General features: G+C 46.1%; 1 protein-coding gene across 2 annotated transcripts; it reads left to right on the top strand.

Annotated features, from left to right (window-relative positions):
• Positions 1–5748: 5748 nt before the first annotated feature.
• PRKAB1 (protein kinase AMP-activated non-catalytic subunit beta 1) lies at positions 5749–14766 on the top strand. Of its 2 annotated transcripts, XM_080628779.1 has the most exons (8): positions 5749–5809; positions 6943–7117; positions 7914–8080; positions 9838–9931; positions 10907–11021; positions 12301–12434; positions 12936–13004; positions 13087–14765. In XM_080628779.1, the coding sequence occupies exons 2-8, from the start codon at positions 6953–6955 to the stop codon at positions 13162–13164; spliced, it is 822 nt and encodes a 273-aa protein (XP_080484905.1). In that variant the 5' UTR covers positions 5749–5809; positions 6943–6952; the 3' UTR covers positions 13165–14765. The 2 variants fall into 2 exon arrangements, with proteins under 2 accessions (XP_080484905.1, XP_080484904.1); XM_080628778.1 differs by having other exon boundaries at positions 12936–14766.
• Positions 14767–18370: the final 3604 nt, after the last annotated feature.

Raw genomic sequence — 18370 nt, 5'->3', positions numbered from 1 at the left:
ACAGACCCATACAAAGTCAGATATCAAACACGGGAAAGCTAAATGGCATTTTACTGCCCAAATCAGCAAGACCCCTGGTGACAGCAGTGGGTGTGGAAGGCAGAATGCAGTTGGCTGGCTGAAGAATTAAGGGGCGTATGAGCAAATTTCATTTTCTATGACAGGCTCTGGAAATTACTTGTCCTTCATCATCATGCATCTAGATTTGGACCTGGTCCATTATTATTTTGCCTTGCACTTACCATTTTCTGGTGAAGGGAAAAAAGAAAAAAGAAAGAGCTTTCATATGTTATGTTATTTCATGAAATAAGAGGAGGGAGAAAGCAGTAAAACACATTTCAACTCAACATCTGTGTCCTGGGCAGCAGAACAGCATCTTCCTTCCACAAAGCTGCTCTGGGCTTCCATTTTTTGATGCAGTCTTCCTGCATGCTGAAGGCACCAACTAATGCCTGAAGTCCAGCTCTCTTTTCCTTCCTGAATGTATTACAGGCAGAGACAGATGGAAACTTGAAAATGCTGGCCTCAGCTCCTGGATCGTGTTAGCATCTTCCACATCTTCCAGGGCAGCTGCATTCTGCGTAACACCAGCGTGCATGTATCTTGATATGTAACCCTAGAAGAGGGTTTCTAAATATAAGTGGAGTTTCTTTGCTGCCATGTGAAGGGGGTCAGCCAGACACTTAAACAACATGTGGTGTATGCTTCATCAGATTGCACAGAAAAAAACTAGCCAGGGGCAATATGAAATGAAATCCTTAGGGTGCCCCCCTGCATATGCAGGAGTTTACAGCTTGTGATTTCAGGATCGGTACTGGCTCTGCAATTTGTGTGACTGAAACCATAATCCACCAACAGTGTGGCTCAGGGCTCTAGAAGCTGTTGGGTTTGTACCTGTATCTTTAGACAAGTTCCCAGTGTGAACTGTATTCTGCACCTCTGCTTGGAGATAGGTTGTATCTGATTGCTACCAGAGACTGGGTCATCTTCTGAGTTAGTTTTCACTTTGTGTGCATTTGTGTGCACACATGCACAAGAGGATGCTATTCGAAGGACTGCATTCCCCAAGGCAGGTAACATTTCAATGCAAAGCAAGCCGCTGGATTGATTCAGGGCCAAGGTGGGAAGTCACATCCTGCTTACCTGACAGCTGTTCAGAAGCCTTTATAGAGTGTGTTTCGTGTAGGGAAGAGTCCATATCACCAAACCTTCACTCCTGATAAGGGGGTAAACTAAGAGAAAGCTGAATAAATGTGGACCCTTCCTGGACTTCGAAGGAGATGCCTCAAGGCAAAGTCAGAGACATCAGAAGGCCTGTGCAGAGTAGTCTGCATAGCTGCTGCCTGACCCGCAGCTCTTCTGAGACTCAGCCTTCAGACTTTCACAGGTAGTACCTTCAGGCTGAAATGCTACGCGAATGTTGGTTTCCTCTTACTATCCTCCCATCTCCAACCTCATCTTTAATTAGTAGGTCTCTGAAGGTGTGCAGTGTTATGTTGGAGTAGAGGAGTTGAGAAGGGATGCAGTAGTCTACCACTGATTTTTATGTACGCTCACAATTTTCCACTTCCCAAGCACAACGGCATGTTCTGCACGCACAGCAATGGTATGTGTCTCTGAAATGCGAGTGAGCCTTTAAGGAGGCTGCCCAACTTCCTCTGCATCACACCCTGGCAGCCTGGCAAAATGGGCTAAATTCAGAAGTGACCTGAAAGAAGGAGGGGGTTTGGAAACAGATCACTCAGCCAGTGTAAAAATGGAGGAACAAACTTGGGAGCCCAAGGTAGAAAGAAAGATTATAGTAAAAAATTAACTGGGAGGTTTCTGCACTTAAGTTTATTCTGTCTTGATCTCTAGGGTAAGTTCTGCTGCTGCTGCCACCTAGCTCACTCTCCATAGCACAGAAGCTACAAGAAGCATTTGCATCTTGTGTGTCCTTTATAATGTGATTTATGGCATGCCTGAATTTGATCTACCAGCTCCTGACTGAGAATGGCTCTTCAAGTTTTGTCATATCTGGCTGTAGGACTGAATCAGCTTTCACTTTGCTTGCAATAACTTCTCTCTGGCTAAATAAGCTTGCATCATGTCAAGGAAAAAGAACTTTACCAGATAACAACAGATCCATCAGAACTTTGAACTGCACAGTCTGAGATTTCAGGCCACTGCAGTTCTTTTTTCAACATGTACTCTGGATTAAGAGAAGGGAAAAGCCCACAACCAGAGCAGGCTGTGTGCTAATGGTGAGCCATGGCAGCCTCATGTACACATACTTCAACCAGTATTCAATGGGGATTTAACTGCCTTTTGATTTTAATCAACTCCAGGAGATAACACAAACAGAGAAAATGAGATTCTGGGCTAGAGCACAAGTGGTTGGTGAGTGCTGTTCCTTCCTTGCAAGAATTTAGCTTGAACATTTTGAGCTCGAAAGTTTTGCAAAGCCATTCTTCACCCCACTTAATCAAAAACATTGCCCTAACATAGGTCTCTCCTGACTCGAGATTTTGACCTTACTGTCTTTAAAAAAGAGCCATCTGGAAAGAGAAGATGGTAAGTGATATCTCCAAGGGAGCAGAATAACTCAGTAGTAAAGATGTCACTTCACTTGACCCCCAGCCTGTACAACAGCAGAAGTGCACTGTCATGATGGTTAGAACCCTGACATCTGCTGATCCTCATGATTTTACGAGCCAAGAACAAAAATGCCTTAAAATTAATTTCTGAAGAAGATGTTCTGTGTGAGTTTTAACAGTCAGGCCAGGTCTAGTTCGTATTTATCAAGGAAGGTAGATGTGAGTAAAGGAGCAAAGAGCTGACCTTTGCTTGTGGATAGTGACATGGTAAATAACACAGAGACCATGTGGCTCTTCTACAAGCATCTCCTTTTAAAACCTCACATTGCCCTAAGAGGTGGCACACTCATGACACCTGATAAAGCATTTAATCAATTACTTTTACCTTGGTTTATGGGCTGTGGACAGTCTGAAAGTAGACTGTGCTCTTCCTTTTCAAGGGACTTTCTTGTTCAAAATTATTCAGTTACATTTTCCACCTGACCCTTTTACCCTCAAGCTTGCTGCATGCAATTCAAACTGTTGTTGTGATTCACCACACGATTTCTTTTTCCTGAGCAGATAATCATAAATCCTGAGGCACTCACATTTTTGGTGTCATTGCTAATGCCAAAATTTCCTATTTGGTTTTGTGATGTCTGAATTTAATGTTTACTTCAGGTGAGTATTTGTTCAGTGGCAGTGTGGGTGGTGAACACAGGCAGGGTTGTGAACACATAAGAACAAAACAATCTGTAGTCCTGAATTTCTACTTGAAAGACTTTGCAGTATTCACCCAACCTAATATCACCTTCCTTTGGCTGATGGAAAGCTAATAGCTGAAGGCCAAAGTGATTAAGTGATGCAAACAATTAATGTCAGAATTAATATAGAGATATCTATCTAATTCTTTTCCTCTTCAATTAAAATGCGTACAGTCATGATTCCTGGGCACCCCCAAAATTGTAAGGGAATGTACACAGCTAAGCAGCTAGGAAATAAATTATTCTGGTACCAAAGCCTGAGTGCTTAGCGAGGGCTGAGCCTAAGTGGCCTGTTACTGTGTTCCCTGTCTGAGAGATACAGCAGTTTAGAAAAGGAGAGTGTTGTTGTGATATGTTATTTCAATGGCAAGTGACACCTCTGACATTCTCACTAGGGAAGTAAACCAAGAACCAGGAACCCCGTTTGTGGCATTTCTGGAAGCCTTGATGGAAGAAGTGAACCACCTCCCCCTCTGTTGCACCCTCATCTGGCAGTAAGAAAAAGAAGTTTAAGAAAGGTATGTGAAGGGGCAGGAGCAGAACAGGTATTTTGTAGTCTTCCTTTGGAATGTGGAGGCTGGTGCTGGATGGAGTGGAAGAGGGGAAGGTTGCAGAGCATGGAAAGAACCAAAAAGTCACAGATGCTATTAAAGGGAGGAGCAAAACTTCAGGATTGCAGAAAATCAGTAGGTGGATGAGCTCTGCCAGGCCCTTGCGGCATGTCTAGCTCATCTTTCACTTCCCACATCTCCTGCATTAACAGCTGTAAGGGAATTGGGCTCCCACACAAACTGATGGGAGAAAACAATCCTGCAGTGCCTGTGAGGAGACAGGGTGGTGATTTAGTAAGCAGCAGTGGTAAACCCACCATGTAAAGCTCATTGTTCGTGGTATAAATATCATCCAGCCCTCCTAATCCACTGGCACCAGGTGCCTCCCAAAGAGTTTCAGGCTGATTGCTCTAGGATTGTGCTACACCCACCTGTCACTACTGACCATGAGGGAAGACAATAATTGGGGTTGAAGGGGAAATAGTCATGGGGAAAAGAGAGAGAAGGTAGTAACAGCGAAGCCCAATCACCAAGAGGCTGAGATGCCCATGTCCATTACCTCTGCCTGTCCATGGGTCAACAACTCCCAAAGGTTTTGGCATGGATGGTTCATCACCGTGTAGGGAGAGCTCATCACGTTTTAATACCAGAACTTTAAATTCAGTAATGCTTGGAGCTGCCATAGTCTAGTCACCACAGCCCTGTGAGCTACGAGCAGTCTTTGCCCTCCAGTTCATTACCCTTCTGTGGTTATTGGAAGTAACAAAAACCATTGCAAAGAAATCAGTGTGGTCCCCAACGTGAAGATGCCATTGCTTGAAGTGAGCCTGGCTGGCCATTGTGCAGATCATTGCAGGGGATCTACTGGGCAAGTGATGGATGACACGTGGTTGTGTGGATCTCTAACCCACCCTGCAGAGGCATATGCATCACTGGTGACCGAAAAAGAACTGGGGAGAACAAAACAATCAGGATTGGAGACAAAGGCTTTAGGAGTGCTAAGCTGTGTGAAAGATCAGAACAGCAGCTGCATTTTATAGCAGGGTGACCTGCGGAGGGGCTGGTGCAGAGCTGCCCACACGCGTTCCCCTGTCTCAGGCTGTCCCGTGCCGAGGCATCCTTCCATGAAGGACAACTTGGAGCCACTGTTCCTCAAAACACAGTGTGGGAGCTAGGCACAGTGAATCTATCCCACAACATAACACTATGCCAGAAGGATACACTTCGATCTGGTAGGAATCCTTCTGTCTGTTGGCAGGTTTAACATAAAAACAACTTCCTTGTAAAAAGAACTGCTGACCAGGAACCTGCAGTCCTCACAGCTTTGTGCCTGATAGAAAAGCAGGGGAAAAGACAGCAACAGCTGAACAGCAAAGGGCAAAATAAGAAAGTGTAATTGGAAATGCTTAGGCAATTATGTTGGAGTAATATATGAGTGTAATTTAATTTGGGAAGCATTTACCAATTAAGGTCTTCGATTTCCAACTGTGCTTCAACGGCAGGAGAGCCGCGTGTGTGGTTTCAGAGCCTGAAAGGGCTGACCTAAGAGTCAGCGCCCATCCAGTCGGCCCTCGCTGCCGTTTCCAAAGAGGAAACGTATGGGAAATGCGTTTGTTTCCTAGCTCCGGTGTCCCGGTGCTGCCCCATCTGCAATTCCGCAGATCCAAACCTTTCAATTCCGCAGCACCCAAACCCTCCTTGCGATGGTGAATTGAAAAAAGGCCGGTAAAGAGCCGCCACACTCCCTGCTGCCCTCGCCCCGAGGCACAGCTCAGCGATCAGTAGGTGCGCGGCAACGCCGGCCGCAAGGTTCCGCTGCCGCACCGGAACCTTCGCGCCGGGCTCGGGTTGTGCCCGGGGCGCAGGCGGGCGCGGGCCGGCGGAAGCGGAAGCAGAAGCGGGTTGGCGGTGCGGGACAGCGGCGGGCCGGAGGCGGGTGGTGGGTGCCGGGGCGCGGGGCGCTGCGGGGCCGGGGGAGGCGGGGCCCGGCCCGGCCGGGCTGCTGCGGGGATGGCGGGGCCGCTGCCCAGGAGCCTCTCGGCTGCGAGTGCTCCGTGCGGGCTGCGGGGCCATCGGCGGGGCGCAGACCCGGTGGTGCGTGCTGAGAACTCGCTCGGGCCTCCCGAGAGTTCCTCTCATAGGATCCTCGAGGCAGTTCTCAGAGCAGACACCGAGTGCTCCAAGTTGCTGGAATTCCATACAGACAGTTAGCATTGGCTTGTTTTCATAGTGCCGGTTAAAATACTGAGTTAGTTGTATATTTACTCAAGCCATGCCGCTGGGACTGGTTTTGGGTTGTGACCAAGCTGGGAGCTGTACACTTGGAAGCTGGACAATGTCTGTAAACAGGACAATATCCCAGACGTTGACTTGCACCTTACTGGGTGCTCTGAAGTGGTTTTGTTGGTGTGGTTCCCCACAGCCCCTAGGCCACCTCTGAGTTGCTGCTCTTCACCTGTAAGTTGTCTTTCAGACAAGACATGGCATGCACAGCCAGTTTCATCCCCTCTGCGGGTGGCTGTGGCCTCACGGGCTGTGGGGTGGGAAGAAGCGTTGATGTTCCTTGCAGAGCAGGCCATTGCCCTTCCAAGAGTAAAGTGAAGGCTGGAGGAAGCCTGCAGTGGAACAGCAGCAGGACTATGCTGTTTGTGCTTCAGAGCCGCAGGCTGTAGGGATCCTTAGCAGGTTGCCAACCTCAGATAACTATTTTCCAGTGAAATCACATTTCTAGTAGGCTGGTTTTGATGCATTCTGGCAAAAAGTGCTACTGATGTTTCAGCTGATGTGGTAGAGTGTTATGTGCATGGGTATTCAGAAGGCCATATTGCTTGGGAAGACAGAATACAGTGTGCTGCAGTGACACATAGCTACTTGGTCAGCTTTCAGAGTGCCTGAGTCTTGCAGAGATGCTAGGACATTGACCTATAGCACAGCATTTGGGGTTAATCAAGTTTCCTTAGACTCTTCAATTCAGAAACAGAGCCCAGGTGTGCTGATGAACCTGCTTTCCTGCACACAGGTGTTCTAACTTCAAAAGCATATGTGCTAATCCAGCTTTTCCTGCTCTTGTAGGTCCTTCACAATGGGGAACACAAGCAGTGAGCGAGCTGGACTGGAACGACATGGGCATAAGGCATCCCGAGGGGACAGCTCAGGAGGAGCCATTAGTACAAAAGAGGGTGACAGACCCAAAATCTTAATGGATAGTCCTGAAGATGCAGACTTGTTCCATTCAGAGGAAATGAAGGTATTGCTGGTTTGTTCTTGTCTTCTGACATTACTATCCTGTGGTGCTGTTTGCAACTCTCAGTAGTTCTGGCATTGAGTTTACACACAAAGCTATCTCCCTTGCATCCTACGCCAAAGAGAGGTGGTGCATTGGTGTTCCAGCATATATAATGAGTGTAATGTTATGGGTTTCAGCAAGAATTGTTTGTAGAAAAACTAAAGTGTAACTGCTTCAAAGCTCCAAGTACAGTGCTCCAGCTTCCTTTGGATCCTTAACGCTCTTGCAGTTACCAGTGATATTTTGCCTGTGTCTTATTTTCCATATTAAAAGCCCTGTTAACTGGGGTTTTCTTTACTCAGTATTAGATGTCTTGCTGTGTATCATGTTTCATAATTATATCTAACAGAAAATTACGCTTAGATTCTGACTGTTGGACAGAGCTGTTTCCTATAGACATCTCATAATCTGCCAACTACAAATTTTGTGTCTACCATATTTGTATAACCTAAATGCTTCTTGAGTGTATTTCTTCTTCATTATTTTACTCCCTGTTCTTATATCTGTGTGTTTTGAAAACTTTTGTGAGCTCAAGTAATTTCTTTTTAACCTAATTTAGCTGGAGGGAGGGGGATTATTTTGCCTTCCCCTTCTGCAAGTTTGGAGGCTTTAATGTGCAAATGAACTTGTGAACAGCATCTACAAATGCACAGTTTCTGATCTCCATCTGCCAAAAAATGCTTGTATGCTTGTACCTGAGAGATTGTCTAAGTCTGCCAGGAAAGATTTCCTTTTGATGAAGACATTGTGCTTTTAGGCTCCATTGGAGAAAGAAGAATTCCTAGCTTGGCAGCAGGATCTGGAAGTGAATGATAAAACCCCCACACAAGCTCGACCAACAGTCTTTCGTTGGACTGGAGGAGGAAAAGAAGTTTATTTATCTGGGTCCTTCAACAACTGGAGTAAAATTCCTCTGACAAGGAGGTAATAAACTGCTGCTGCTTTATTAGGGATATTACACAAGGACTGGGAATGCTTAGTGAAGTGAGAAAGGTGGTCTCCTGTAGATTGGTATTGTGCTCAGATTTACCACTTCCCTGCTTCTCTTCTCAAGCCCTTGATGAGAATCTGACTTGGATTTTTGGATGGCACAGGATGAAAGTTGGGCTGTGTCAGTTTTGAAGGGGTGATGTGTTCACTGGGCACCATACATGAATGATCTGAAACAATCCAATCCTCATTGTGCAGTCTCCTACATGGGCTCAGAATTCAGGCACAGGAGGCAAAGTTAGATTGAAGCGTAGTGTCTCTGATGGCATGTGTACTTTTTTGCCATATTTGGCTGCTTTTGCCCAGTTGAAGAGGGTGAAATGCTGCTCAGGAAAACTCTGAGCCTGGGACCCCTGCTGGTAAATTACATGGATGAGAGAATAAACATTTGTTAGGGCACCAACTGCTTTTTCTTGCCAGAGAGCTCTGAAGCTCTGCTTAGTTCTGTACTTGAGTAGTTCATTTAAACCAATATTGGGTTTTTTCCCAAAAATTTAAAACTTAATAGATGGCAGAGAGGCCGAATTTAACTGTTGATCTGAGCCCTCTTGTCCATCAAAGGTGACATATTCATGAAAGATTGGTCTCCTGTCTGGCATTTCTCATCTCAGTGAGTGGCTACCTGCATTGTCATTGCTGCAGAAGGGTCTTAATTTCCTAGGAAACTTGAGGGAGGAGCATAGTGGCCTCATAGAGTGGTGTGGGAGGACTGCTCTGTATATGAAGAATGGGAAATAAATTATCAAGAAAGGAGCTGGAAAACAGGCCCATGGAACATCACTATTACTGTCATGCTCTAAGTAGGAAGCCTGGGAGGCAGGAAATAGTGAAATGAATCTGGAGGAAGGACAAAAATGTCTTTTTACCAAAAAACCCTGAAAGGTTTGTCTCTTGTCAGATTAGAAGTTCTGGGAAAGGAGATATCTGGACCTCCTTAGAGGTTGGATAAAATCATGTTACTGAATCAAATATGCTCAAGTAGAAGAGTTCATTATTTCAGACTGAAATTTCAAATCCAGTTCTGTGGTGGTGTGCTTGCACCCTCACCTGAGAAGAAGTAAAGAGAGATGCTGGCATTGTGTAGCCTGTTTCAGTTGTTGACAAAGCATGAGCTGTTTCTCTGCTTTTTTGAAATGCTGGTAAAGACTTCTGTAGAATCAGGAAGTTCACAGCACTGGAGTATCAAAATTACCAGGCAGCAGCTATTCAGCCCCCAAGTGACTCAGAAGTATTGAGCTGCTTTCATCTTCTACTCATTGTTTACTTACTTGATAAGTAATTCTTGATATGCCTTCACAGGCATTTCTGAAATGCAGTTTGTGATGGCAGATACTGAAAGGCGAGGAAATCTGAGTAAGCTGATGTTGCTCCATCAACAGGAGTCTCACAGATAAAATGAGGTCTCACGTACTGACAAGCGACATGAAGATGTGAGGATGACTTTACAAAAGCTCAATTAATTGATGTCAGGAATGCAGATACGAATTTTGAATGTGTAGGGACTTACTGTCATAGAGGAAATTTTCATTAACTTTAACCTTAACACAATTCTTTACCTTCAGACTGTGTCAGGATTCACGTAAGTCTTTGTACGTTGAGGAGGCTTGTATTGTCAGTTAGTGTTTGGCACAGTTTGTAATCAGTATACTTCTCAGAGTATTTCAGGGCTGATTGTTTGTCTTAAATTCCAGTCACAATAACTTCGTGGCAATCCTGGATCTGCCAGAAGGAGAGCACCAATACAAGTTCTTTGTGGATGGGCAGTGGACGCATGATCCTTCAGAGGTAACATTTTCTTTGGTTCACTGTATTTACTCACAGAGGCACCTGAAGATGAGAAACTGATGGATTCTCTACTAATAGCTGGCCACTTCAGAGAGAAGGTTTTGGTTAACAACAGGAACTGACTGTTGAAGTTGGTGAGAGAGAGATTTCTGATCCTGGCCTAGGTGAGGTCATCAGACTGACAGCCTCAAAGGACAGGAGATGTTGTAACAAATGAGTGACAAGATCTCTTGGGGATTAGTTTATAAGAGATGGTGAGCTTTTCTAGCCTAATGCCAAACTGTCTTTTAATGCACTGGAGCATTGCTGACAGCCCAAGTCTCTCTATGCTGTACCTGCTCTCTGTGCCAGAATGTTGCTATCGCTGCTCTAGATCTTTTCATAGTTCAGTAATTGTGCCAAAATCTACCAGGTCTTTTCTTCCTCCTCTGCTATAGAATGAGCTTTAACCCTCGCCTGCCCATCAGTCCCTCACTGCTTCTGATCTAACCATTCACAGCTCATGGCTCTAGTCTTCTTGCTGTCTTGGCAAACCTTGCAGAACCTTGCAGGATTTACCTTGTAGTCAATTTAGCTCTTTGAACCCTCTGTCTTAGCTTTAGTAGGAAACCAGCAATACCAACTATACTCTGCCATGCTCTGAAAGCCCTGCAGAAGCTAGGGGTAAAGCTTACCTCCTTGTATTGTCACTATTTAACTTTAGCCCAAACCTCGTCCTAGCCTTATCTATAGCCCAAGAATTTATCAAGTGCTGTGGACCTCACAGGTTCAACTGACATGCAGTCCTCAGTCCTAAATGTGCCTTTGCTCTTAACCTCACACTGACTGAGCAATGCTGAGCTGTTTTTGTATCTGGTACTGGTGTGTTTTAAAAGCAATAGATCTCATTCTTGGTAATGCTGATTGTGTAGTTTTGGGAATCTAATAGTCCCACAAGCCTTTTTATCCTCACTTTTGTATCTTGTCTCTTCCCAGCCAGTAGTAACTAGCCAGCTGGGTACCATCAACAACGTCATACAGGTGAAGAAAACTGACTTTGAAGTATTTGATGCTTTGATGGTGGACTCCCAGAAATGTTCAGACGTGTCTGGTATGAGCTTCCTGGTAATTTTCTATCACACTTGTTTGAGATGTTAAAAAGTTCATCTTCCTATTTATCTAGAGTTAAAGCTGCAGTATAGATTAATCTCCACTTTTGTCAGGCCCTGTGGACATGTGCAGGAATCACAGATGCACAAAGGAAGAATATGGAATGCACAGAAGAAAAAGCCTCTAACAGAGCAGCACAGGTCACTGTACTGTAGATATGGTTAGGAGGAAGTCATGGGTGTTTAATAGCTGTTTGTTTGCCTGTGTGATGTGAAATTAGTGGATCAGTCTCTACCTTACAACATCAAACCAATGTGGACAGTCTGCACTGCTCCTAATTCCATCTTCCTCTGCTAAGGAGGTGAACTGGGAAGGTCAGAAGTTGCACATTAAGAGGTAAGCATTAGGTGCATCTTTGCAGTGCTAAAAGAGGGTCAGGAATATATCATAGCCTCACAGTTTAGTATAAATTATGTATATCCTAAAATAATCTTAAAATGCTATTTTTGTCTGAAGTTTCATATTCCAGTGTAACAGAAGAGAGAGAAGATTTAGCTTGAGTCATCTCTGAAATCAGCTTTGATGCCTGTTCTTTGTAGACCTTTGCAGGGATGGAGACATGATTGAAGTAGTACCTTAGATGCTCCTTCCGAAGCCCCATCCTTTGATTCTGAGGCAGAGGGTGCATTTGGTTGATTTTTTCCTTTATACAACTTTGCCCTTGCCAAAGGCTTTTTGGAGAAAAAGTGTGGTTTGTGAGACTTGGACACTTCAGGGAGCCAGGAGGAGATTCTAGTAGATGCTTCCCTGCAGTGTGGTGTAAAAGCCTTTTCTTATAGTGATACAGACTCTGAAGATCTCTTTCTGTTACTCTGTCCCTGCATGGGAATAATACTTGCCTTTTACAGGTGCGTACCGTATTTCTGGTACTTTCCTTGGAGAGAACATTGTAGAGCAGCACTTTAATAGTAAGTGTTGGCTGGAGAAGTGCTGGGCAGAGATGACAGTGCAGTTCTGGAGTGCAGTAGGTCCCTCCAAACTCAGCCTCCCAAACCTTCTCAGCTAGTTTCAAGTCAGGCAGACTTTGGGCATCTTAAGTCGCGTCTTGGGCAGTGACTGCATCAACTGCTGCAGTTTTTGTATTTACATGCCATTGATTTCTTCTGTCTGCGTGTTCCTGGATGTGAAAATCAATTTGGAGTACTGGTAAAAACATACCTATAAAGTGCAGATACTCTCACAGACTATTTAAGGATAAATATGTTACATCTCTTTGGCAGAGTTGTCAAGTTCACCCCCAGGACCATATCACCAGGAGCCCTATGTTTGTAAGGCAGAGGAGCGGTTTAAATCACCACCTATTCTTCCCCCCCATCTGCTGCAGGTCATCCTGAATAAGGACACAGGCATTTCTGTGAGTACATTTGTTTGATGAATAATGGCCTTGAGGGTGTGAACAGATGGGAAAAAAACGTGGGTGCAGACAGGGGACAGTTTAAGGAAAACCCTTAGAATAGTTGCCATGTTGGTAAATTCTGGACTACGTATGTCCAGATGGATTCATCTGAAGTAAATCAAGTTTTCTACATGATTCTCTTCAAAATTGAGAGGACAACTCAATCGCTATTTTACTCCCAGAAACCTTCATCTTCCCACTGCAGCACTATTAAAGTGTCAGAAGCACATAAGGAATAATTGAGGTCTGTTGCACAGTGGCAGTGAGATGCAGAGGATTTCAGCCTGGAGAGGGGTCTTGAATTGTTCTGGCACTTTGCATTTGCTGATGGAGTTGGCATAAAGAGCAGGGTGGTGTATGTGAAGGTATGGCTAGCTACAGACGGTGTTTGACACCCATCAGCTGTGATGAGTAAACTGTGAGTTCTGTTATTTTCACACTCATTTCCCCCTTTCCCAGTGTGATCCTGCTCTGCTCCCTGAACCCAACCATGTCATGTTGAACCACCTCTACGCACTTTCTATCAAGGTGAGAGGCCGGGCCGTGTTCTTTGCACGTGCAGTTTTCAGATACCCGTGTGATGTGCTCACTTGTTTTCCATCTCCTGTAGGATGGAGTGATGGTGCTTAGTGCTACACATCGTTACAAGAAGAAATATGTCACTACTTTGCTGTACAAGCCAATATGAACATCATTGTAGGTTGTGACCAATTGCTCTGGGCCAGTGCAGTCTCAGAAAAACAATTCTTCTCTTAACCAAATGTACTCCTGCTCTGTGCTGTAGCAAATGAACTCTGATTTCATCTGGTTTCTGAGACTTCCAAGTTCTCCTGTATTTTCCCAGTCGTACCTTGGAAGTTCTCAGAGATGGCAGCTTCATGGCAACTAGACAGATGGCAAAGGGTGTCAGTGCCCATTGTCAGCTCAGTTAAAAACCACCAGTTTAATTAGGCTGAAAAATGTGAGGGCAGCAACAGATCAAAGACCTTGAGGAGCCCGCAGACTGTAACGAGCTGTAACAAACAAGCCAGCCCAAAGCCTAGAAATCTGGATTCTTGTGGAATCTCATTTGAGCTCAACACTCAGCAAAAGCAAGCCCATTGCTGCTTCCATAACTCATCAAACATGCAATAACTTAACTAGCAAGTTCCAAAGTTGCATGGCTGAAGTAAGTGGGAATATTGATGATCCTTTTGTAGCAGCCTTTTCTAGGCACAATCAGCCACACAATCACCTACACGCTCAGTTTTACTGCACGGTAGACCGGTGAGCACTGTTTCTGAGCTCTGTAGTTTTTCTCTTCATGAGAACTGAAATACAGCTTTTCCCCTGTGGAATTTCTGGTAAAGACAATTGTTTTTAATGGCTGGATGTTTCTGTAAACCATAAACGTGTACGTAATTGCAGTAATCTGCTTTTTGAAACGAGTTTCTCTTGCTGTCGCTGGTGAGGACTTCCTTAAGCTGGGACAGGGAGCTGTGAGGAAATCAGTGTTCCGTTTAGGGATTAGTTCTTCAGAAAGAGCCTGAAGGTGACTGCAAGTCACCTGTGCCCACTGCCCAGGCTTGGCCCTCATTGTAAGCAGTTGCAGTGCTGGGTACAGCAGCACCGTGCCCATCTGTGCCCAGGGGGAAGCAGGGCCCCTGCTCCAGGTTGCAGCATGACCACAGGTATAAACCCCCTGCTGTTTCCACAGCCAGGGCTATGGGGATCCCTGCAGCTTTTAATCCTGTTTGTGTTTTCTAAATGATGGTAGTGACACCGGGCTGCCTGTACTGGGCACCGACAGCCTGGTTTATCCCAAAACACATGCAACACCAATGCAAAACTGTGCACCGGTGTGCCTCGGGCCTGCCCTGGAGCAGCCAGCTCCGGAGGCGACCTGCTGCGTCCTTCCCTCTCTTTGGTTTTGGTGCCTGAGAGTGCCAGTGACTGTGCCAACCCCGACCAGCCCCGTCCCTCGGTGGGCAGAGCACATTGCACAGATCAGCCAGGAGTCTGAGCAGGGACAAGGCTGCAGCCGCCAGCATTCCACAGAACCAGCCGTGGTGCAGGGGTGGTTTGCCCCCCTGCTGCAATAGCTCCTGTAGCCGAGTTTTCTCTGAAAACTGTCTTCATTCTGTGCTGTGGATAGTGTTGGTATTCTGGAACACGGAATTGCTTCTGTTTGCAGCCTCTTTAGAAACAAATAAAACATTTCCAAGAAAAGTGGGTGACTTGCTTGGTTATTATCCCAGCTTCCATGAACTGTTGTTTCTTTAGAACCTGTGTTTGCAGTTCTGTGCCTTGGTGGATTGTGCAAGCTTCTCATTCATAGGTGCAGCTTAAAACACTTTGTCAGTTTGCAGTTAATCAGTAATGGAGCAGGGGGAGGTAAAGTTGACAGGAAGAACAAAGCTCCAGCCATCAGAATTGGCCTTCAGCCTCCTGGCAGCTTCTCTTTGTTCTATCCACTCTTCAAGCAGACCTTTTATTGCCAGCTGTAGATTGGATATTGGCTGTGGGCTGTGGTGCTGCTGTAGTGTTTATTTGCACTGGTGAGGCTGGGGTGCCTGGTCAGGGCTGTCATTTGCCAGGCAGTGCCTTCTGCAGGGAGGCCTCTGGGCCTTGCCATGGGCAGGAGGCACTGAGGTTCCTTTGTGCTTGAGCTGGTTGTGTCAGGACGGTAGAGAGAGATGCATCAGGGAGAGCAGGTTTGAACAGCTCCAGTTAACGAATGTAGTGGTGGGAGTGCCTTGTGCTGAAATGGGAGCTGGGAACACTGAGAGGGGTGAATGCAGAGGTAGATGCTGTGTGAGCACAGCCGTTCCGTGCCATTCCCTGCCTGATGATGCTCTTGTTAAATACTGGCCTCTCCTTTCGCAGTGCCATCAGCACAGGTGTGCTGGTGCCCTGTGTCTTGTAGTGCAGCATGGTGGGAGGCTCCTGTGATAGGCTTTGCTGTTGGCATAATAAAAGTGGTGCTGGGCTGTCACTGAGCTGTCACCGAGCTGACTGTGAGAGCGGCAGCAAGTGAGCCCTTGTGCCTGCTGCCACAGCTGAGGCATGGGCACAGCGGGCTGGGTGTGCTTGGGCAGACATCGTGGGCTCAGAGCTCCACATGGGGCCAAGCACAGGTTAAATGCTGTGGGAGCGAGGGTGAGGGTGTGTGGGGTGGGATGAGGGTCAGCAGAGGAAAGGCAGGTGTTGGAAGCAATCTGTTTCAGCTGTGTTCAAAGGAAAGTAGATGGAGGGGGTATTGGCAGATGGGTGATGTGGTGAGTCCTGGATGCTTTTAGTGCCGGCAGGGAAATGGCACCACAAGTTTCTTACTGGAATGACCTAGAATTAATCTTTTTGCTGGGAGAAAAGATTTCTCAGAGGCAGCCTAATGAGTCTGGTTGGTTTCTTTGGCTGTGGTGGTTTGTTTTAGTTGCAAACCAGGTATTTCATGTGTCAAAGACTGAAGAAGCTGGAACTTTGAGAAATGAAGCCCAGCCTGGAAGGGGCAGTGTGCGAGATGGAATGGTATTTATGGAGTTGGTCTCATTAGTTCCTGCTGAGCTTTGTGGGTTTGTTCCCAATCACATATATGCAGGACTCACTCCAGGCTTTTCCTCAGTGCTGGCATGGTGGAACATGGACACAACCACTCACTTTATAGCCAGCATTTGCAGTTCATTCACTGTGCAGCCTGGGGCCTGGCTCAGTGCTGAGCACTCGGGCCATGCTCTGGCAGCCCAAAGGCTGCGCCCAGGAACCACGGTGGGGGCCCAGGCCTCACACAGCACCCGAGGCCTCGTGATCCACCACCACTCCCTGCTTGCTGGGATGAGGGAGAGCAGCTGCCCACAGGCCCATCCCTGAGGCCTCAACTGACCTTTCCAGGAGCCACCCCCCTCCTCCAGGTATGGCAGAGTCCCCTTGGCCCATGGCTGGGGGGGATTTGGTTTTACTGTGGGGTTGGTTTGGGAGGGATGGGGGGATGTCTTTGCTTATTTATTTGCTGGGGTTTTTTCTGCATGAGAGGTGAATGGATCAGGATTAATCACATTGTGTGTCCTCACTGAACAGGGATGAATCGAATCCCTCCAAAGGCAAAAGCTGGATCAGGAGCTGGATGCATTAGCTCGCTTCCATTCCCCACCCTCAGCCCACAGTGTGTGGTGTCGAGGTTATTCCTGGCTGTTGCTAGGAGAGCACAGTTTTAAGGTAGATGCAGAGACTTGAATTGCTCTGGGGGACTCTGGAGTCACCAGGAGCTCCCTGCCCTCCCCGGTCCCCTGAGGTGCAGTGGTCAGGCTGACAGGGGTTTGTGCAGGGTTCTTGGTAATCAAAAGGCTCAGTAAATGATTTTGTTTTACTCCACCAGTTTCTGGATTATTTTAGTTGTGTTACAATTCGGATCATGCATCATAGGACTGCAACAATGAGCTTTAAATAAGTATTCTTTGTGCACAGTAAAATAAAGGAACATTGAACAAGTTAGCATTTCATCATATACATCAGATAGTAGGCACAATAGATAACTCAAGCAGCTTGGGTTTTATGTAGAGCATTGTTATGAAGGATGTCATGTAGACCAGAATGTAAGAGGTGGTGTTAGTAACCCACCCCCAGGCCCTCCAACAGCCCTTCCCTGGGGCAAGGGGTGGTTGTGTGCACAGAACCAAAGCCACGAATGGTAGGAGGACAAATGAAGTTACTGTAGGCAGCAGTGTGAATATTAAAAACCTCTTCCTGTGAAAGAATACTTCAGACCCTGTAAAAACTGGTTCAGTTAAAAATAGATGTATTTACATTTAAGTCTGATCTAGCAAGTTTTCCCAGCAGGTGTAAGTTCAGATGTACAGTAACTGCAGGTTGTACTCAACCTGACTTGATTTGTGAATGGGTTTTAAGTTGCAGCTATTAGGCCTTAAAGCACCAGCGTATCACGGCGGTGGGATGAGGAGCTGTCTCCGTCCGCTTTGCTACCAGTACACTGCTGAGATAAATCCCAAACCTGTCATTAGATCACACTATGGTTCATTAAGATGGTTTTTTCCAGCTCAAGATGTGTGGGTCATTGAGGAGGGCAGGATTGTTTTCCCAGATACTCACACGGTTCTTAACTCTACCCCTATCAGGAGTTCAGTGGGCGAGGGCAGGATTTAGCTGTAGGTGTCCGCAGCCGACTGCTGCTCTAGTGAATTACTTGGTCAAATCCACCTTGTTCTGAGTTCCTATGAACATGCTTTGTGTTTGTGAAGCCACTTACGCTACTTGGTCAGGGAATTACAACTACTCAATGCTAAATACCATCAGGTGAGCTCTTTGGTAAGCGCTGACGCCTATAGATTACACAGCCTCTGAGGCTGGGGCAGCGGGACGAGGGGCAGTGTCACTGCGGAGAAGGAAGCGGTCATTTCACCATGCCAGTCGAGATAGTTATTTGTTTTATTTGGTTATCGTTCAACAACAAAGTTCAATACGTTCCAGGTGGAGCTTTGAACTGTCCCTCTGGTTCCCTCCCTCGTCCATAATAAAAAGGTAATGCAGAAAAATCCTGTACTTTTAGAGACCTAAAACCTCATTTATGCTAACAAGCTTCAATTGCAAGTTAATGTTACAATAGTTCTTCATGGGAGCGAGGAGGACTAAGCTGAGGCCCCTCCAGTGTCTGAAGATGGCTGTCCACAACCACCGGTAAAACAAAAAGCTAGTGTTGAAAAACACACAGTTTACAATAAAAAAGTAGAAACCAATTCAATTCCCTTTTGTTACGAATATAAAGATTCTTGTAAATATGTACAGTCCTTTGAGCTATTTCTATAGCAGGAAGCATGTCACGAACAAGACACAAGATATACACTTCCGGGACTCAACAAGCCCATTTCTGAGGTCTCGAAGATCTTCCATGAGATGCAAAGATT

The sequence above is a fragment of the Psittacula echo genome (genome assembly GCF_963264785.1).
Source record: "Psittacula echo genome assembly, chromosome: 13".
Classification (NCBI taxonomy): Eukaryota; Metazoa; Chordata; class Aves; order Psittaciformes; family Psittacidae; genus Psittacula; species Psittacula echo.
This window is presented reverse-complemented; position numbering and strand designations above follow the sequence as displayed.